Below are 22,777 nucleotides of genomic sequence, written 5' to 3'. Positions count from 1 at the left end.
AATAAATAATTCACAAACACTTTATTACTGAATTTAGAGGGTTCATAATTATTTGCATTAATATAAAAACCTACCGCTCATTTTTGTAAACTAAAGGCACGATTACAAATTATTTTTTCAATTCCACATTGAATTTTTAAAATTCGATCTATAATTCAGTAGTCAGAAATACAAGAGTGTTACAATATATCAAAAATATTTTGATGTTCTGCATCCTTTCGTTTATTTCATAATGTGTTACACATACAAGTGAAGTAACAGTGTGTTTCAAATGAATATGACTAAACATCTACGTAAGATGTGATCAATACTTAATTAACAATAAAAGATATATTATTATTATTATTATATTATATTTGGTACATTTTTAAAAGTCAAAAATTTGAGATAAATATTCAAAGGCTAAATTCATCTTTATGATATTAAATTTCATTTCCAAGTTTCAAAATGCTAACCGTACATACTTAATCATTTCCAGCATTTAAAATTAAAATATTATACATCATAATTGGAAAATGAAAAATGAAAAGGGCATCTTGCTGTCTGCCTCACTGCTGATATGCACTGAATAACATTGAATTGCTGTATTTGCATTATGCATGAATTAAACTCACCACAGAAAATAAGCCTTGCCATTTTCTAATTTAAGTAACCTGTTAATCAGTTATTAACAATCAACCCCCGACACTGAAATTTGGCTTCTCATTCTTTCAGTGCCATTTTGAGGACAATAGCTTTGTGATAGTATGATGGATTTGTTTAAATAATTAAACCTAACACTACGCACAACCTTACAGCATTGCTGATTGCACAAGTCCATGTGTATTATTTCCTGCTTAATGCTTTTACCATGATCAGTTTCAACAGGATCAGCAATCGCATTGAAAATCAAGATATGTATAGATGATTTATGTTTTATAGCTTATTCTAACATTGTATCCTGCAGTTCTCCCACTGCATATAGTGTATGCAGTCTATCATTGTTCACAGAACAAACAACATAATGTACTATATAATGTCAGGTCACAAAGACACAAAGAGCTGGAGTAACTCAGCGGGTCACAAAGAGCTGGAGATGTTTCTGGTTGGGATTCTTCTTTGTACTGATATCTTTAGTTTTACCTGGCTCCTTGATACTGCACTTTGTCAAATGCTGTCTTGCAAATGCTGTCTTATCCCATCATGTTGCATCTAGACAAGACTGCTTGGTTTTGGCAAAACTCAAATTAAGCATCAGTGAATAGATAAACAGGATGCAAGGACTGCTCATCAATATTACTTTGTTAGCAATACAAGAAGAATGGGTTTGTTCTTGGCCATTTTCCCCCCCCGGTAGGTTTGGCAGATCAGCAGAATTTTCATTTGGCCAATTTATTGTAGGATTCCTTAGCTCCATCTGTTGCATGTTGCGTTTGTTGCACAGTAAACACATTGTCTTTATTTGCTGCTTCCGAGGCACCTTATTCGTAGATGTGCTTCTGATATGGCCTTCAGCATTGAGCCAGTCATCTGGTTTGATAGGGGATCAAAGCCATTGCAGATTATGGGGTTGTACAACTTTGGCCAACATGAGTGAACAGCTTTAAGCTAACAGTCTGATCCTCGTGTACCTCATTTATTCAATGGCTGTGCCAAATATAAAGAAATGTATCTTCAATGTGAAGATGGAACTTTGCTTCAATGAGTGTGCTGTGAAATGCTGTCATGGGCACAGGAATCAACAATCAGTTGAGGACAAAGTGCAGGAGGCCTATCTCTTACAAGTTCACTCACTATCTGCCACAGAACTCATTTAGAGATGGCATTACTGAACGGCTTCCAACTAATATTCTAAATGAAGAAATTATGATTTCTCAGCTGACGGGGAACAGTAAGTGGTAAGTAATCAGGAGGAGCTTACTTTGCCCTCCAGGTTTGATCCAATGCCGTGGGACTGTATGGTATCTAGAATCAAAATTGAGGACTGCCACCATGACTTAGTTTGTCCTGTCACTTGGCTAGGACCTTTCCAGGGGTTGTGACAGAAGTCTCGATTAATTGGTGCACCGAATGATTTGGCGAGCAAAACTATGCTCCTTGACTTGTTTGCAAGGGACCTCTCCTAAATTAGGCACCAGTTCCAAGATGTTCATGCAAGTTCCTCTGGCTCGTAACAGCTTTGCGTGCTTGAATACAAGGCTGAAGTTAATGCCAGTTATGCAGCTGGCTTTGATATAATTTAATAGCTTCCAAGGCCATTTACGCTAAGAGTAAACTGATGTAGGTTTGCGGACATGTTTAAGCTAGAACATCTCACAGCAGTTTACCTACATCGAACATCAGTGAACCATAATTTTTATTTTTAAAACACAACTCAATCTCTTTCCACTTCCAATTAACGAGGTTGTTTTGTTTTAAATTCCAGATTATTTAAATAACTGAATTTACATTCCCAGTTGCTGTACTGGGATTTGAATTCTGTCTCTATTTTGTCAGTTCAGGCCACTAGATGACTAAACCAGTAAATTTAATCAGTTGAACCATTCCCGCGTGTTTCAGAGAATTGCAAAATATTCCGATTTCAGCTAAATAAATTGACACGGGAAAGCAGAATTTGAGAGTCGTCTGTAACATAAAGAGACTAATGAGACAACATTTAGAACTGACTTAGGAAGCATTTTTTCACACACAAAGTAGTAAATATTTTAGAATGTTCTTCTACCCAGAAGGGTTGTGATAGCTCAATCACTAATAATACATAAAAAGGCAGTTTGATAGATCTTTTGGTGTTAAAAGATTCAAAGAAATGGTAATGCAAAAAAAGTGTTTAGATAAAAGATGACTTATAACCTTACTGAATGGCAGAGCAGACTTTCTAATGCTTCTATTATAATGCTTCTATTATAATGCTTCTAGGTGCTTATGCAGAGCAAGGTAGGCATGCTCTCTGTATTGAAATCAATGGGTGGAGTTAATTGCGCATCGATATTCTAGACCACCAAGGGCGCCGGGGGAGATGGCCGCCCTGCCGGCAGTCTGTTCGTTTTTTCATCTTTTTAAATTTTTTTTAGCGTTTGTTGAAAGTGTGTTTTAATGTTGCTCGGTTTGTTTTGTGTGGGGGGAGGGGGAGGGGATTTGGGGAAACTTTTTTTTAGGTTCTTACCTTCCCGGAGATGTGATTAATTTTCGGATCACATTCTCCGGACTCTGCGGCCTTCCATCGCTGGAGCTGGAAGCCTCCTCGGACTGTCGTGAGCCCCACAGCAGGGTGCGGACTTACCATCGGTGCTGATCCCTTGCCTGGGATCGCTCCCACCGCAAACTTTAACATCAAGGGTTCACAGTCTCGGGTGAGGTCGAGTCGGAAAGCTCCAACGCCGCAGAAGGTTCGTCCAGCCCCAACGGGAGGTTCGATCGCCCGGCGCGGGGGGGCTGACAATTCCCCCGATGCGGGAGCTTGATCGCCTCAACATGGAGGGACCGAACGCCGCCGGCTACGGGAGTCAAGATCGTCCAGTTAACGGGGGCTAGAGGCCCACCACCGAGGAAGAACTAAGGGAAAGGACTTGAACTTTATTTCGCCTTCCATCACCGTGAGGAACGTGTAGGAGTCACTGTGGTGGGTGTTCATGTTAAAATGTGTTTTTGAAGTGATCTGTTACTTTTAATTGTATGACTGACCTGGCCAGTGAAATTCCTCGTATGTTGTGAAACACACTTGGCGAATAAAATCTGATTCTGATTCTCTTATTCTCTTTCATAGGTCAATTGAATTCGGCCCTTTCAGTATTATGTGGCCAGAACTCTGACAAAGTGAATGTTATCTACATAATGGAAAATGTCTTTATATTAATAGATGAGCAGTGTTGTAATTTAATGAGCCATTTCAACTCCAATGACATAAATGTTCTCTGGTTATAATTTTTGCATGGTTGCTTTGACTAAAATTTTGATATTGAGTAGGCCAAGATTAAATTAGGGATTATGCACTGGGCTCCCAAGTTCTGTGCGCTGAAATTGAAACAAAAAGTCCACTGTAAAAACTGCCTAAATTGCCAAGCAGTAATCAAATGCCTTATTGTGCAGGCTAGTCCAGGGCAGAGATTAGATGACGGTAGTTGGTCATCAGATACCTCTGCCACTTGGGCTCAGGGTGAGTTTTAGCAGGGCTGCCAACTCTCATGCTTTGAGCGTGAGAATCACGCCCTCAGGCAAACTCTCACGCCCTCACGCTGATCAGAAATTTCTCACGCTCTGTGGTGAGAAATTCTGTGATCAACGAAAATTTCAAAACTCGGATAAACGGCATGGTCCACGGGTGTTGGAGAGCCATGGCTGAGGGAGGGAGGGATGGAAGCAGCGGGCGGATACAGATGCGGGGAGTCGGGGCTGACGAGTGTTTGCGTGGCTAGCGTGTCGCTCGCTGCAGCTCTGGCCATGGAGCGCTCCGGACAGTGCGAGTGTCCCGGGCCGTCGGGGGCGTCGGAAGCGTCGCGCCGCTGCCGCGGGAGTCTCTGTGCCGAAGGGACAGACTCTCAAAGGGAGGTAGAGAGAGAGAGAGAGAGAGAGGGGAATGAGACAGGGAGACAGTGGGTAGAGAGGGAGGGGGGTGAGAGGAGAGAGAGGGGAGAGACAAAGGGGGCGTGAATGGAGAGAGAAGAGGGAGAGGGGGAGAGAGGTAGGGGAGAGAGAGGGGGAGAGTGAGGTGGGAGAGGGGGAGAAGAGAGAGAGGGGTGAGAGGGAAGAAAGAGGGAAGAGAGAGAGGGGGGAGTGAGGGGGAGAGAGAGATGAGAGAGGTGAGGTGAGGAGAAGAGCGGAGGAAGAGAGAGAAGAAAGAAAGGGTGGAGAGAGCGTTAGGGGAAAGAAGCGGGAGGAGCGGGGAAGAGAGAGGGGGGGAGAGGGGAAGAGGAGAGAGGGGGGAGGGTGAGGTGGGCAAGAGAGAGAGGGGGGAGAGAGAGAGAGAGGGGAGAGAGAGAGGGGGCGGAGAGAGAGGGGGAGGAGCCAGAGGGGGGAGAGAGCAGAGGGAGGAGAGGGGGTAGAGAGAGCGGAGGAGGAGAGAGCGAGGCGGGGGAGAGAGAGGGGGGAGAGAGAGGGGGGTGAGAGAGAGAGGGGGGAGAGAGAGAGGGTGGGGAGAGAGAGAGGGGGAGGGAGAGGGGGGAGAGAGAAGAGAGAGGGAAGAGAAAGGGAAGGGGCGAGAGTGAGAGGGGGAGACAGGGGAGAGAGGGGGTGAGAGGAGAGACAGAGAGGGAGAGAGGAGAGGGAGAGGGGAAAGAGAGGGAGAGGGGAGAGATAGAGGGGGGGGAGAGAGAGGGGGGTTGAGAGGAGAGAGAGTGCATCCTGGAGGACAACCAGTGGCTGCTGGAAGTAAGTACCAAGCACTGGGTTGAAACGGTGGAAGAAAGTGGACTTCAAATGGGGGTGGTTGGTGAAAGCATCCTGCTTGCCTGCTAGATTTTCACTTACTGTAACTGCAGGAAAAATGTTCCCGATGTTGGGGGCGTTCAGAACCATGGGTCACAGTTTAAGAATTAAGGGGGGATCAGTTAGGACTTAGATGAGGACAAACTTTCTTCACGCAGAGAGTTGTGAATCTGTGGAATTCTCTGCCACAGAAGGCAGTGCAGGCCAATTCACTGGATGTTTTCAAGAGAGAGTTACATTTTTTTCTTGGGGCTAACAACATCAAGGGATATGGGGAAAAAACAGGAAAGAGATACTGATTTTAGATGAATAGCCATGATCATATTGAATGGCAGTGTTGGCTCGAAGGGCCGATGGCCTATTCCTGCACCTATTTTCTATGTTTCTATGCTTCAGTATATGGCAATAAAACTCGATCACTTGATTTTGAAGCATTCATGCATGGTGGAGGTATAATGTAGTCATAGAGGGATACAGTGTGAAAACAGGCCCTTCGGCGCAACTTGCCCACACCCGCCAACATGTCCCAGCTACGCCACCTGCTTTTGGTCCATACCTACAAACCTGTCCTATCCATGTATCAGTCTAACTTTTTCTTAAATGTTGGGATGGTCCCTGCCTCAACTACCTCCTCTGGCAGCTTGTTCCATACACCCATCACTCTTTGTGTGGATAAAGTTACCCCTTAAAAAGTTACCTCTTAAAAATACTTCATACAAAAAACATTGAAATCATACTTCTACAGTGCACTAAAACATGATTTTAATACATCAAATTTCAAAAAGTTCCTACCCTGGGAGGGGGGACACCCTTCATCCACACCCTCTCCCCACTCGGTTGCTCCACTTCCTCACCGGGTACCCCCAAGGCCAGTGATCAGTGATCGCACAGCCTCCCCCCTTTCAAAAATGCTCCAATCCAATTTAAAACATATGTATTGCATTCAAGTGTAAGTTAAAAGACTCGCTACAGTATGCACCTTATTGCACAATTTCAAGCTGAAAAATGCAAATGTCCCACACCAATGGGAGGGGGCACCCTCCTCCCACAACCACCCCCCCCCCTCCACCCCCCCCCCCCCCCCCTCCTCCCACCCCCCACCCCCACCCGTCGCTATGCTCCCTCGGGCTTGGTCTCTCGCAATTTCTCACTCCCAACTCTCACCCAATGTTGGCAGCCCTGGTTTTAGCTTGGTGGAAAAGTGAGATACACAAGACAAATTGCTTTAGACCATAGTCCAAAAGAATTTGTGATCAATGTATGAGCAATATATTTTATTGAAATAAGCCCAACTCTGATTCCACAGTTGAGGGTATGGAAGACTCTACATTTTAACATATTTTAAATTTGATGCATACAATATTGCACTGGAAAAGTGGTGACTCTTGTGAACTGCTTCAGTGTAAGCAATCATTCTTGCTCTCTTGTACTTGAGTAAGATTCTGCCTATGTATATAAAATTTTTACTGGACTATAGGCAAAAAAAAGTATTTTGTTGTTTTTGATTCAAGATGCATGTGACAATAAAGTACCATTGAAACAAAAAAAACATATGTAATAGTACACATTATCACTTTCATGCAGAGAGATCCACAGCCTTCCAACCCAGTTCATTCCTAATCTCTGCTTTCTGTCTATCAACCTATCCTCAATACTCTTAAGAATATTACCTCCAATTCCATGTCCCTGAATGCTGTTACAAGATTTATGATAGAACTTGTGGATACGTTGCTGCTGAACAGTGCAGGATGACTCACATGGATTCAAGGTCTATGCTTCACTTCATTCACCATTTTCCAATAAACCTAGCTTCATTTTATTCACTGCACCAATTACACATGTAACAGTCATTGTAACACCTCTCTACAACTGAGCAAAATTGAAATTCTCAGCCACCAATTAAATAAAAGGCAGATGCCTTTCATCTTCCGACAACTATAAGATAGGGATATCATGTCGATTTGCACAATAACCACCGTAATGCTTCAGGAAAAACAAAATAATATTTTAGGAATATAAGTCACTTTCCTGAAAATGCACAATATATTTATTCGCCATGCCTCTGATAGAAAAGTAAATTTACTTAATTAGTGACCAACTGAAGACCTTGTAGGGGTTCTGTTATCAGGCTGAACTAGATATGCGCTGGTTAATTTAGTTGCTTTACAAAATAAGAACAGTAGTGTGTATAGACACAAAATTCTGGAATAACTCAGCGGGACAGGCAGTATCTCTGGAGAGAAGGAATGGGTCGAAATCCTTCTGTCATCCCGACATCAGTCTGAAGAAGAGTCTCGACCCGAAACATCACCCATTCCTTCTCTCTAGAGCTGCTGCCTGTCCTGCTGAGTTACTCCAGCATTTTGTGTCTATCTTCAATTTCGACCAACATCTGCAGTTCTTTCCTACACAGTAGTATGTTGTTTCTTGAAGAAAATTGAAATCTTGAGTATTCACTCTCATCAGTACAATACTAAACATTAAATTATTGAATATTTCAGTACAAACAGTAATTTTTCACTTGTACAAAACTTAAACCCACACCTTTGCCACATTATAATGCAAGATGCAAATGTGCTTACTTCATGTTTGTTACATTTAATTGGGCTCCTGCTGCCCTTTATGTGCTTGCAGTACTTCGTTGAGGTTGACATCTTGAGTCCTACAGCAAGCCCTCACAGTTTGCTTGAATGGATAATGGATATCAGCCTGCATAATTGACTCTTGCTTCTTTGGATAAAAATAGTGTAATGTGTGCAGCTGTATAATCTCTGGCGCTGAATAACAAGAATGCCTTTCTGTAAATTGGGGGATTTTATCAAATGCTGAAGCAGCAGCAGTCCAATTTATTTTATCATCTTGAGGGCTTTTTACATTTTCTCTCATCTTCTTGTGCTTTAATACACATTCTATACGTTCTGCATCATTTAAAGCATGTGAACCCTCAACTTTGTTTTAAAGCAATTTCAACACAATCTTCACTATCTTTTACCACTTAGATGTCACATTGGGTTTACCAAGGAAACATTCTTTAGCATGGTGACAATTTCTGCTATCATTAATTTTCAAGGTCTAACATTAATGACATCCAATTTGTCATCGGAAGATTCTTCAGCAAACATCACCATAGGCCACAATTCTCCAAAGCTCTTTTTAAAGACTCATGTCTAATGGAATCCCATGCACAAACAATATTATAAATGATATCTTCAATACTATAAAGGGATTGAAAATCCTGAGCAGTACCATCATCATTTATCACCTTTGTAAGAAAATCTCTCTCTGTAAAAACACTTAATTTTTTTAAATTATACCATGATCCATTGGTTGTATCAAAGTTGTTATGCTGGGAAGCAAGATGGTAAATATATTCTCGGAAAATAACTCGGATGGGTGAAAAAGTACACAAATTTGTCAAACATGAGAATACATTTACTATCTTCTGTTTTTCAAATTTTCAAATCATTTCTTTAATAACAGAAACAAATATGTGATTGAACCATTACTGAAAATTTCTTCATCCATTATTTAGACATGCTCATTATTTTGAGCTCTGTATTCCACTGCCAAATGCATTACACTTTCTTCAGGGTCCTTATATTTACCAATCACTAAAAGTTTCACTCTGTGAGTTTCATCAGCATTGACACATATTAGAATAGTAATTCAATCATTGGTTTGCTTAAATCCAGCATTCGTTTAATCAAAAAATACACTAAGTGTTGCAATAACTCAGCAGGTCAGGTAGCATGTCTGGAGAACATGGATAGGTGACATTTTCGGTCAGAACCTTTCATAAGTCTGAAGAGTCTAATCTGAAACATCACCTATCTGTCTGAACAAGTGTCCCGATCCAAAACGTCACCTATCCATGTTCTCCAGAAATGCTGGCTGACCCGCAGTTACTCTAGCGTTTTGTGCCTTTTTTTTAAACCAGCATAGCAGTTCCTGGTTTCGACTCATTTCATCAACGCTAGCAAGAGTAGAAGGTGACAAACTTCTCCAGAATAGGCCCATTTCATTCGCGTTGTATATTTGTTGTGGAAACTAGTCAAGTTCCACCACCAATTCATTGTAGGAATTGCAAGATTGCTCTGCTGCTACATGATCCACCGATTTCTGCTTACCCAAAGCACCAACTCGTCTTATTCCATGATGTGAGTTCGAAGCAGCTAAGAAAGCCATCAGAAATTTCACATGGTTCAGTTGGGCCCATTTAACCATAAAAATCTTAAACCTTTACAACAAGCATTGACCTAGAGATTGGGGCACCATTTTAGTGCAAACCATAAAACACTGTACAGTATGCTGCTTGATTACCCATTTTCAAGCTTACATAAACTTGAATTAACATTTTCTGTACCTTAATGTCATAGATGGGGGATGACTGTATTGTATTCCTTCATTAAAATGGTTTCATTTTATCCCTTCTCAAACCTCTTCCAGATGTTAATCTTCACAATACGTGTCAACACTACCCTCTTATTTTTCACACATTAAGTTGAAGATGGTTAGTTCGGCGCCATAACAGGTGATTGTGTTGATATTTCTTGATATACACTGAGTGCAATCATGTAAAGCACCATGCAAATAGCGGATACAAACAGGAAGCTTCACAGTGAGCACCTAAAGATAGCATAGAAAACTGAATACCAATAGTACCGCAATAAGCACCACCAGCAGCATCTGAGACTGTATTAACCACTGTCTATGCTGCTCTGTTCTGATATGGATCACAGTTACTGGATCTTGATGAAGAGCATCAAGACATTTCTGAAGTGCAAGTTACTTGAGTGTGCTGCATCACAAACCAATTGTGAACCATTCTATAGTCACAAGAGACATTTGCAAGTATCTCAGATTGGGAACTCAGACCAAAATGTCTTAATGCTTTATTATGTAGTTTCCGTGCAATTTTGAAAATATTGTCACTTTTACTGCACTAAAACAAATTTAAGACTTTTTCAATTAATATTGCATTTAAGACTTTTTCAATTAATATTGCATGAACAAGCGTGCAAGCCATTTCGCTCTAAATGCCCACACAACCTGGCATTGATGTCAAATTATGCTGAGCTTTTGCTACACCATGGATCTGAGTTGGTCTGTTTTTAGTGAAAAAATAAAGGTACATAGCAAAAACACGTAAACAAATTATAATTCATATGATCTTCATTGTCCTAAATCAAAAACCATTAACTTGAAAAGAATAAGTATCTTGTTACAGTATTAATCCATAATAATGTTTGATACTAATGATCCCAACGTATTCCATGCACATACGCCACTTACCAATTGTGAGGCTTCTGTCTACAGTGTCTTGTGTACTTGCATGGAGTCGTTTCATATATTCATCACTATACCAGACTCTCAGCCTCTCTCCAGGGTGAATATCCCTACAGACACGGAAGTAAATGTTCTCCTTGTGCTGGAATGCCATGAGGTTCTGCTCATTCTCTTCTCTCGATATTACAACATACCTACAACAACAAAAATGCGTGACCAATGCTGAGAAAAGATACATTTCCATCATAAATAACCAAATGTTTGAATGTTGGATCCAAGGAGTAGAATTTCAACCCCAAATCCAGACATTTGTAAACTTGGGAGTTCCTTTGGCTCTAAGGTTTGGCCAATTCAACTTGAAAGAAGATACTTCACTGAAAAACATATTTATTAGGCAAGAAATCAAATAGCAATATTAGTCTCATTCATGGAGCTGCATAGGCTTGCAAAATCAAACTATATAACGGATTATAAAACTGAGGAAAGATTGGGCATATTTAAAAATATAAAATGAGTTTCCTCTTTTTAAGAAGACAAACTTTCTTACATTCTTTCATTATGTTCATAAACATTGATTAATTGGAACATCATTCGTGGAATATCTAGAAAAGATACACTTGCATGCACCTTGAGATTTCAGGTTGATATATTCTATCCCCAACCCTTTACACTCAAGCCAACAGTAGCAATTTTGACTAGAGCCCCTGACTCACCTCATCCAATTGCCTTTGGTCTCATCTGTACCATCAATGGACTTATAGGTATTATTTTTGCCAAGTATCTGTAATGACAACATTAATTAATGTAAGGTAGACACAAAAAGCTGGAGTAACTCAGTGGGTCAGGCAGCATCTCTGGAGAGAAGAAATGGGTGATGTTTCGGGTCGAGTCCCTTCTTCAGGTATACCCTTAAGGTATATTCATTGATATACCTTGACTTTAAAATAAATGGGATTTTACTGAATCATAAAGTTTGTTTCACAGAAAGAGGCCATTAGCTTATTGTGTCCTAGCCAACTAGAAAATTTTAACTTACACTTGAATGCAACTTTATGCTTTAAATTGGATTAGGTATGTATAAGATTAGGCTAAATTTCATTCCTAATTACATTCCACAGTAGTGCCAGGCTCTGATCAACAGGTGCAGCACATGAATGACCTTCATGTATGGAAATCAGATTATGATTCATGCTGTTATGCATATAGAGAAACAAAAACATAGAAACGGCAAGAAGAGTCACACTTCCATCACTGCACAAATAAATCAATCAACCTTACCCTTTGACTATAGAAACAAGACAAAAATAATGGCACATATTCAAACGTATATGGTTCAATGAAATTAAGATATATATGTAAAACATATATATATATAAAAACATGCCCTTCGGCCCACCAAGTCCACACCGACCAGCAATCTACCATACACCAGTTGTATCCTACACGCCAGGGACAATTTACAGAAGCCAATTAACCTACAAACCTGCACTTCTTTCGGATGTGGGAGAAACCGGAATATCCAGAGAAAACCATGTGGTCATAAGGAGAATGTACAAATACTGTACAGACTTTGTTAAGCGAAACAGGTACTATTCTCATAATATTATTCACCTCAACTAAGTCTTTTCTTCACTTCTGTTGCTGCAGGGAATACAATCCCAGTTATCGAATCTTTCTTTAAAGTGAAAAAAAAAATTCCAGCCTGCCAATATGTTCATAAATCGTACCTGGATCCTCTCCAGAGTAATTGCACCCTTTCTACAGTGTGTCATAGTCTTACAGCATGGGAACAGGCCCTTCATCCCAACTTGTCCATGCAAATCAAGATGTCCCATCTAAACTAGACCCATTTATCCGCATTTGGCCCATATCCCTTTAAACCTTGTATGTGCCATTGTGTGTGTAAGGGTGTGTGTTAGGTTGTGCGTGAGAGTGCGTGTCAGTATAGCGGCGACAACACCCGGAGTGAGCGGAGACTTAGTGATATCCGGGGAGCATTTCCCTCTCTCCCCCCCTCCCCGGGAATGCAGGCCGGCCAAGATGCTCTGTGTCCAGTTGGGGTCCGGGGGAGGTGAGGTTCAGTGACCCGGGGGTCCCTGGGAGGTGAGGGTCAGTGACCCAGAGGTCCGGGGGAGGTGAGGGTCAGTGACCCGGGAGTCCACCATCGGAGCGGAGCTATAGCCCGTGATTCATCCCTGCGACTCCGGAGGCGACACCGGCTGTAATTTTTTTTTCACTTTGAAGAAAGATTTGATAACTGAGATTGTATTCTCTGCAGCAACGGAGGAGAAGAAAATACTTAGTTGAGGTGAATAATATTATGGGAATAGGACCTGTTTCGCTTAAAAAAGAGTGTAAGAAGGAAGTGCAGATGGTGGTTTAAACTCAAGATAGACACTTAAAGCTGGAATAACTCAGCAGGACAGGCTGCATCTCTGGAGAGAAAGAATATGTGCTGTTTCGGGTTGCAACCTTCAGACCGAAGAGGTTGAAAACCAGCCATAATACACAATGACTGGAGATGTGTGTTATCCAACTAAGGGCAGTAATCAGAATCATGTGTTCATCTTTATTGAAATGACACCATAATAAATATAAAACAGAAAAAAGAATTTAATGGGGTGGCATGGTGGCGCAGTGGTAGAGTTGCTGCCTTGTAGCACCACAGACCCAGATTTGATCCTGACTACGGGTGCTGTCTGTACAGTATTTGTACATTCTCCTTATGACCACATGGTTTTCTCTGGATATTCCGGTTTCTCCCACATCCGAAAGAATCCAGGTTTGTAGGTTAATTGGCTTCTGTAAATTGTCCCTGGCGTGTAGGATACAACTGGTGTATGGTAGATTGCTGGTTGGTATGGACTTGGTGGGCCGAAGGGCCTGTTTTCATATATATATTTTACATATATATCTTAATTTCATTGAACCATATACGGTTGAATATGTGGCATTATTTTCATCTTGTTTGTATAGTCAAAGGGTAACGTTGATTGATTTATTTGTGCAGTGATGGAAGTCTGACCTCTTGCCTTGTTTCTATGTTTTTGTTTCTCTATATGCATATATATGAATTATATATGAAGCATGAATTATAATCTGACGTCCATACATCAATATACTAAGGTCATTCATGTGCTGCGCCTGTTGAACAGAGCCTGGCTCTACATTGGAATGTAAGTAGGAATGTAATTTAGCCTAACCTTATTCATACCTAATCCAATTTGAAGCATAAATGTTGCATTCAAGTGCAAGTTAAAAGACTTGCTACAGTATGCACCAGATTGCACAATTTCAAGCTGAAAAATGCAAAAGCTCCCTACCCCCCTCCCACACCCTCCCCCCCTCGGGTCACTACGCTTCCTCGCAACTTTTCAATCTCAACTCTCACCCAATGTTATCAGCCCTGCTTTTAATTGACTGACAGTTCTGTCTACCTTTAAAGAACCCTAAGTTGTACATTCCAAGTTTCCTTTCTTCTGTCACACTGCTCAGTGTCTTTCCATTTATTTGATATTTCTTTGTTGTGTTTTTTCCCCCCAAATGTATTGATCAAACTTTGTGGATAAAATGTCACACCCCCTACATTTAAGATCAAATCATTATTTTCCCCCCACAAACACTTAACCTATCAAATTTTCTTAGTGTTTTGTTCCATTTAGTCTATTCACTGTTATCCAACTTAATGCTATTATAACTTGGATATAAAACTCTACATCCCCATTTCAGGTCTTTAATATTCCTTCTCTCCAGAGATGCTGCCTGTCCCGCAGAGTTACTCCAGCATTTTTGTGTCTATCTTTGGTTTAAACCAGCATCTGCAGTTCCTACATACACATCAGGTAATTAATAATTATATTTATGTAATGGGAGCAAGAGTTCATAGCCTTTTAGGGTCTTAAGTACATCCAACAAATGGGAGTAACATGTTAATGATGGCTATTTTCATCTTCAATCTATAAAACAATTCCCTACACAATTCTTTACCTCCAATCCCTCACACTATGTTTTGTTAACAATCCTTCAGGTAAAAACATATTGACTGACTTCTGGAAGTCCATATGAATAATAACAAGACATTCATTTTCAAGGGCACAATTTTCATCTCTTTAAAACAAAAATCAGCTAGCTTCTTTGTACATGACTTGTACTTTGCAATTCCACAATGCCTTATCTATTTGTTTGGCTAAATGCTCAGTCGCTTGTTATGATCCCCTTGTTGTTGCATTGTGGAACTGTCATAAATACTGTTTTTCACTTCTCAGATCTCATGTTGACATGCCATTTTTAATGACATTTCTGCACAGTAATCAATTTTTTTTTACGATTCTTTTTCACTCCAATCCTATTAATTTTTTATTGAGTCTCTGTCCTCCATTTACAAATCCATTTTCACAATGCTTGGGAAGCTACTAGGACAAAGGGAGATAACGCCTAGGCGTTATTAATAATACCGGGACACTAACGACACCAGCTTCTGCTCTATTTCCATTGTGCTTAAATTTACTAATATTATTGTTATAATAGAGTTTACAAGTGCAACTGTTTTTAAAAAAAAGGATAATTGGCTATGCTGTAGTAAATGAAATGACAACAGTAATGCAAAACAGAAATATATTAAAACCTGCTGCCTTGTTATTATACAGTACATTGAAAGACCATTTTGCATCAGTGTACCAAACTACAAAAACCTGGATGACAGTGCTGTTCTTCAAAGATAATATCACACCATAGCTCTCCACATTCATCAAATAACAGAGCCTTGCCCCCGCACATTCAGTTAACAATGAAGACATGGCTTAGAACATGCACAATGTTTCCGCAACCCCCCTTTCAACAACCCCACACTGCTTTGTTGTTACTCTCTGAAGCACAAAATAAGGCTTGCTATTTCAGAGTTGAGCAGCAATTACACATTCATCATTTAGGGGTTTGCAAGAGGTGTAATATCAAGCTCCCCACAGACTATGTCAATGCCTTTTGGTATGACATAACCCTTCTAACAATGAATGTTTTATGCAACATATTATAACCAGAGAGCATGCACAAGGCCTGTAGGTTTACAGACTTGAAAAGGCTCATTGCCATGTTGGTAAACAAGACCAGGTTGGATGAAGTAGGAGAGGATGACATGGAAATGTTGCTAGAATTTCATGACAAAGAACTTACAACTTGTAACTAGCACAGCCAGCAAAATAGCTCACTGCAAAAAAAGTTTTCGAAGACATTCTGCTTCAGTAGTAAAGCGATAACCATTTTCAAAGGTGATAATCCCAATACGGACCCAGCATTTGGATGCATGATGTGAGGACATGGCAGTTTGCTACATCTGATCCAAAATAAGACTTCATTAACAGCTCTTAGCCTTGTTCATCAGCCACATGGAACTGTCACAAGAACTCTTATCATTAACATCACAGATGCCATCAAACTCGGATTCACTCAGTTAAGATACAAATTAGAACCACTCAACCTCTGATGTCGGGACTATCAGCTAGATCCTAGCTGATGTAACAGTAACCCCAACTCTGCATCCATGTCTATCCCTAGTGACATTTAACATATTTTTTCAGATACCTTTTGGCCACAAAGCACTTTTAAATCACGTAGTATTTATTGCATTTCTCACAGTAAATTATACATCACGATTGGCATTTTGGGCTGAAACTATCTTAGCATTTCTTGCACTGCAAAAGCAGCCTAAAACTCATGACAGTTAATTTTGCAAAAGCCTGAATGAATACTCTCAATCAATAGACATAGAGGTGTTTAGGAGTCTCAAATTCAACATGCTCCAATCTCAACATCTCACACACTCACTAAAAAAAGAAATCACATTAGATACTTAGCTCATAAGCATCAAAAATACACTGCTTAAAAAGTACCAATAGTTCATGTTGTTGCATTCCAACAGTAATGTTCAACCAAGAAGGATATCCCCATTCACTTCATGTCCCACTCCCCCACCTTTTGGTGCAGTGTTCTATCATATCATTAAAGGTACATACCAGCCATGAGAAAAACCCCGAGGATTTATCAGTTTGACACACTTCTCCCTCATATGGTCCAAATATCTTTCCTCTTGAAATGATAGATTCTAAACAACGAACGTCAATCTCCCCTCCAGGTTCCTTCACAATTGCCACTCCAGGAGGAACCGAAAGAGCCGCCCTTTCTGGTGTACCTACAGGTATAGGTGTATCAGCAACAAATATTGGATGTCCATGAAGAGCACATTCTTCCATGAAGTATTCTTGGCAGGTCTCACAAACTAGGATACAAACAATAAAAAGAGTACAGTTAGATGCACATTTACATAAGGAGCAATATGTAATTAATTAAATGAAAATAATGGGATACATAAGATCCTGTAATCAATTTATCTTTTCCACACCTTGCACCAAAAGGTTTGCAGTATCTCATCTTTACATATAAATCAAATATAGTCCACCTCGGCAATCTTCATCACTAACAAATCACTTTGCAACAATATTATCCTTAAACTAAAGTGAAACTGCTTGAGAACCGAACCCAATTGTGGGGTGATGAAGCCGAATAAAGTTATAAAAATAAGAAGAAATTAAAATAGGTTTCTGGGCTAGCTTACAGCTTATATTTAGTGTCAAATTAGGCTTGCCTCAGGTTGCAGTGTGTGGGATAATAAGTACCATAACATTGTCTCCCAAGTGAGGAAGTGACAGAGAAAGAAACAGCTAGTCACATCTTTGAAGTAAGATGCCATAAACCAAATGACCAATGTTATGGGGGAGGAGGCAATAAAGGAAGAGAGAAACAGCTAGTCACATCTTTGAAGTAAGATGCCGTAAACCAAATGGCCAATGTTTAGGAGGGGCGAAGTGATGAGAGAGGATCCAGGGAAGTGGAAAGATAAGATGCCATAAAACAAATGGCCTATGTTTATGAAGGACCAAGTGACAGAGAGGAAACAGCGAAAGAGCTAGGGTGATCTCTTTGAAGATAAAATGACCTAAAACAAATGGCCAATGTTTTTAGTATATCGTAACCTGTAAACAAAAGGCCTTTGATGTGATGCCTTTTCCTGTACCTCTGACCATGACTAATGTCTGTGGAATGTGCTAATGTGACAAAGAAACACTATATAATGTGATGTAATTCTGTTGTTCAGAGAAGGGGACGGAAGACGGTTAAGTGTCTGTATTGGTCACTTGACTGGAATTCTCGCTCCCTTCCATCGGCCGATGTTAAGTAAAGTTTTGAACTGGTCTACTAAACAGTTTGTGTGGTGTCTGTTTATTAAGAAGCGAACCTGGTTTAGTAGTTAAGAAAGTAGCTTTTTCAGGGGGAGCTCTTACATATATAGCTTTTCTACTTTGATTATTTATTTAGCGAATGCAAAGTCCTTTAGCCAAGCAGTTGCCTCTTGATCTGCTGTATGAAGGGTGACAAGTCCTCCTTTGAGTCTTTGTTGAGGGCATGCTTCAATGATGTGTTGCATTGTTTGCTGCTCTCCACAAGCACACCATGGGGTTGGACTGCTGCCCCATTTGTGAAGGCTGGCCAAGCAGGGGCCATGTCCAGTCCTGAATCTATTCAGCGTCGTCCACTGCTTCCTTGGGAGATTGGTGCCAGGGACCGGTAGGGTGGGGTCTGACACCAGATGTTTATTTGGGACGTCCTTGGACTCCCATTCCCTTTTCCAAGCTGATTGGATGGTGAAATCAGCTGGTGGTGGGTTCTTCCAAATTGGTCGTCTAGATGGAAGTCGAGCAGTGGGTGGGTTGAATATGTCCATGTGAATTGGCAGATGAGGGGAGTTTTTGGTCTTTTGGAGCATCCTTTGAGTGAGGACTACTCGCCGGATGTGTGGAGGGGCTATGTTGGATAGGACAGGGAGCCAGGGGAGTGGTGTTGAGCGGATTGTTCCTGTGATGATCCTCATTGTTGAGTTCAATTGGGTATCCACATGGTGTGTGTGGGATGACCTGGACCAAACAGGGGCACAATATTCGGCTGAAGAAAATGCAAGGGCTAGTGCTGAAATGCGCAGTGTGGGGGCTGCTGCCCCCCACTTTGAGCCAGCAAGCTTACTGAGGAGATTGTTTCTGGACTTCACCTTAGCTGCTGTTCTTTTAAGATGTTCCTTGAAGGATAGGGTCCTGTCAAGGGTCACTCCGAGGTAGGTTGGAGTGGGGGCATACTTCAGTTTGGTCCTGCTCAGATAGATGTTTGGTTCTCTTGTGGCTTCTGCATTATGGAGGTGGAACACACTAGAGACCGTTTTTGCTGGGCTTGGTTTTAGGCGCCAGGTTTTGCAGTACTCGTCCAGTTTAGCAAGGTCTTCATTGAGCACCTGTTCCAATGTACCAAAATCTGGTGCTTGGAAGGCCAAACAGATGTCATCTGCATAGATGAATTTGCGGGATTTGGTGGTGGGTAGGTCATTTGTGTAAAGGTTGAACAAGGTTGGGGCTAAAACTGACCCTTGCGGGAGCCCATTCTTCTGTATTCTCCATGCACTCTTGTTCTGTCCAAGGTGAACTCTGAACCTGCGGTTGGAGAGCAGAGATTTGATGGTTTCTGATGCCCAGGCAGGGAGTGCTTTGGTGAGTTTTAGGGATGTGATTAAATGGAGTTGATACTGAATAACTGAAGATGGACACAAATAGCTGGAGTAACTCAGCGGGACAGGCAGCATCTCTGGAGAGAAGGAATGGGTGATATTTTGGGTCAAGACCCTTCTTCAGAAGAATAGTCTTAACCCGAAACGTCACCCATTCCGTCTCTCCAGAGATGCTGCCTGTCCCGCTGAGTTACTCTAGCATTTAGTGTCCATCTTCTGTTTAAACCAGCATCTGCAGTTCCTTCTTACACCATTGAATAACTGGTTTTAATTCAACAATAAAACTTACACCAGTAGTCAAATTGTCCAGGGGGTTCATTCATCGTCACTTCTTCATCTTTCACCTTCCCCATTTCCAGTTCCATTCCTGCAGGATATATCTGGGTATATTCTGATGCAATGCTATAAGAAGACATGGAAAGCTGACAATTAATGTGCAATTCACATACTGTTCAATGTTACTCAAAACTAATTCAAAATAATGACAGCAAAGTTTTTGTTTTCTGAATCTTTAGATTTTAACTACAAAGACTTAGAACAGCATACAGCTGTGGCAAAATCCTATGATTTCTATATCTATTGGAAAGCATTCCTGGAGGTTTCATTATGATGTGCCACTAATTACCTGACACAAAGAACGCTTTCCCTAACCAACGCACACCTCCATTCAAAACACTACTAAAAACCACATCCACATTTTTTTTAGAATTAATAAATGAAACTATTCAAAAAAGATTTTACCCTTTTGCAATTTTTTCCTGACTACAGATTTTCTTTTTTGGAAAGTAATCTCCATTATCTCAGGTAAATGTGTTGGTGACATTGGGCATTACTATGCATTGCTGTACAGAGGGAGAAGTAACAGGCCATTAAATCATTTCAAGTTAACCTTATTGTATTGGGAAGGGCGATTATAGGGTGATGGGTTGTATATATGACTAAGAGATACTGTATAGTATATGGGGGTTTTTTCTTTTCTTTTTTATTTTTTTCACTCTTTTTTTGTATTGCTTTGTAAATATTTGATTAGTGTTTAAATGTAAATAATTTGGTGTACATATAGCTGCTGGTGTACATATGGTGTACATACAGCTGCTAAATTTGTATAAGATCATTATAAGCAGTTGAATAAGGGGTGGGAATTAATAAGCTTTGGCTTCTTCCTGCTCCTTTTCAGACAAATACGATTTCATTTGTTTCTAGATATTGTTTATGACACTTTATAAATATTCTTGTTTTGTTTTTTTGTTTTTTGTATGTTGTTTCACACTTGCTTTTTATTCTTTTATTCTGTTCGAAATAAATAAATAAATAAATAATTTATGTTTTAGAAAAGCCTATAAAGACATCAATTAACAGTTTCCGATAATAAGAATGTATTCATCAGCTTTCTCCTCTATTTCAAGTAAACAATTCATGTGATGGCAGGCAACTGACCAATAAGATACCCTAAAGATATATAAAATAACTCTTTTTAAGAATATTAACATTAAAATATTCTTAAAATGTATCTGGATCCAAGCTACGGAAAGTACAATTGGTTATTTTACAAGCGTATGAAAACATCTTAGAAATGTTTGTGCACGTGCACAAAATCACCACTTATTCAGGCCCTTAAAATCCTGAAACTCTATGTAATACTATAATGCAAGTCAACAAGACCCATATGTGCACATTTATATTTTTTAAATATTTTAATGTGGAAACTCAAAAAGCAAACCGTAGCCCCATTCCCAAATTGTCTCAGGAACTTTTTGCCGAGAATGTGCACTAACTTTTCATTCACATTGTGAATAACTAAAGTGGTCCGTTTCATTCTGTTCACAAACTTTCACCTAGTTACTGGATTTCAACATGCACTTAGCATAGCTCAATGGCATTGTTATCCAAGGGCTAATTTTGAGTATGGTTGAAGCGCAAAATGTGATTCAATTGCAATATTAAATATGGAAAAAAATGATTCCACGTGCCTCTTCTGCCGTTGCCTGAATATTTCTTCCACCTTTCTGTTTGCACTTCTTTAATCGGAGAGATAACATTAATGGACTTTGCCACTTCTGCTCATGCATTTTTGTACATCTGTGGCCATCCATTTCAAGACATTGTTTTTTTGCTGTACCTTCAGCAATAAAAGCTGCTGATCTTCATTACTGAAAAGGCCAATTTGACTACATACAGTTCTTGCTGAAGAAAAAAAAATAGCTTTGGATAGCAGATAATTGGCTGACCTTTAAACATAAGCACTCACTCTGCTTTTATATATTATATATAAATTTGCCAAATAAAAAGGACAAATTGTACACTGAACAATTCATTCTTATCCTTTTTCATCTTGCAGGCATATTTACTTGATCACAAAATTATTGTTCACATTTGCTACATCAAATGACTCAAGCCACCCTTCTATAACAATCATTATGGTATGCAGTATTCAACCAATGTTCTTGGCGAGAGTGAAGCCTGAATCAAAATTGACACGTTTCTTAAATAAAAACAAAAAATGATTGAATACTAAGGTCAGGTAACATCTAAGAACAAGTCAAAACCTTTGCATCAAAACCAAAATAAGTTTGAAAATCTAATACATCTCGAGTTGTGAATGAGGAAGAGAAGGTGTGGACAGAAGACCAGATAGTATCGGTGATGAGGTTTGTACATCTAGACTGAATGACACAAGTGATGAGAGAGGGTGCTGAATGATAGTTCATTGCCGATGATTATGGAAAAGGCATAAATGAAAGACAAATAAAAGCTGAGAAGGGGAGTGAGGAACTATGGCATACAAAACATTGCAATCAAAACACTGCAGATGCACAAAAATTCTGGAATATACAGAATGCTGGAAATATACGATGGTCTGGCAACAATGGCATTACACTGAGCCTTTTGATATGAACTGTGAACATCTGCGGGCCAGTAATCACACCAGAAACAGTCTGCCAAAGCAAAGTTACCCATTTACTCTGACTGTTTTCATCTCTATTTTTTTCCGGTACATTTTCCCCAATGCTATAAATAACAAAGGTACACAAAATTGCTGGGGAAACTCAGCGGGTGCAGCAGCATCTATGGAGCGAAGGAAATAGGCGACGTTTCGGGCTGAAACCCTTCTTCAGACTGATGGGGGGTGGGGGGGGGGAGAAGGAAGGAAAAGGGGAGGAGGAGGAGGAGCCCGAGGGCGGGCGGATGGGAGGGTGGGAGGAGACAGCTAGAGGGTTAAGGAAGGGGAGGAGACAGCAAGGGCTAGCAAAATTGGGAGAATTCAATGTTAATGCCATCCGGACGCAAGGTCCCCAGACGGAATATGAGGTGCTGTTCCTCCAATTTCCGCTGTTGCTCACTCTGGCAATGGAGGAGACCCAGGACAGAGAGGTCGGATTGGGAATGGGAGGGGGAGTTGAAGTGCTGAGCCACCGGGAGTTCAGGTAGGTTATTGCGGACTGAGCGGAGGTGTTCGGCGAAACAATCGCCCAACCTACGCTTAGTCTC

General features: G+C 40.4%; 1 protein-coding gene across 4 annotated transcripts in view; it reads right to left on the bottom strand.

Moving 5' to 3' along the window:
- The window catches only part of prdm11 (PR/SET domain 11), a 103,262-nt gene that overhangs the window by 53,672 nt on the left and 26,813 nt on the right, over positions 1-22,777 (bottom strand). For 3 of the 4 annotated variants that reach the window (XM_033039236.1, XM_033039235.1, XM_033039238.1), the window contains exons 3-6: positions 19,578-19,690; positions 16,695-16,957; positions 11,400-11,467; positions 10,693-10,880 (exon numbers count right to left, since the gene is read on the bottom strand). In XM_033039236.1, coding sequence (XP_032895127.1) covers positions 10,693-10,880; positions 11,400-11,467; positions 16,695-16,957; positions 19,578-19,690 — 632 coding nt within the window. Of the gene's footprint in view, positions 1-10,692; positions 10,881-11,399; positions 11,468-16,694; positions 16,958-19,577; positions 19,691-22,777 lie in introns of those variants that run through there. The other variant, XM_033039237.1, reaches the window with a different exon arrangement.

The sequence above is a fragment of the Amblyraja radiata genome, chromosome 20 (genome assembly GCF_010909765.2).
Source record: "Amblyraja radiata isolate CabotCenter1 chromosome 20, sAmbRad1.1.pri, whole genome shotgun sequence".
Taxonomy (NCBI): Eukaryota; Metazoa; Chordata; class Chondrichthyes; order Rajiformes; family Rajidae; genus Amblyraja; species Amblyraja radiata.
This window is presented reverse-complemented; position numbering and strand designations above follow the sequence as displayed.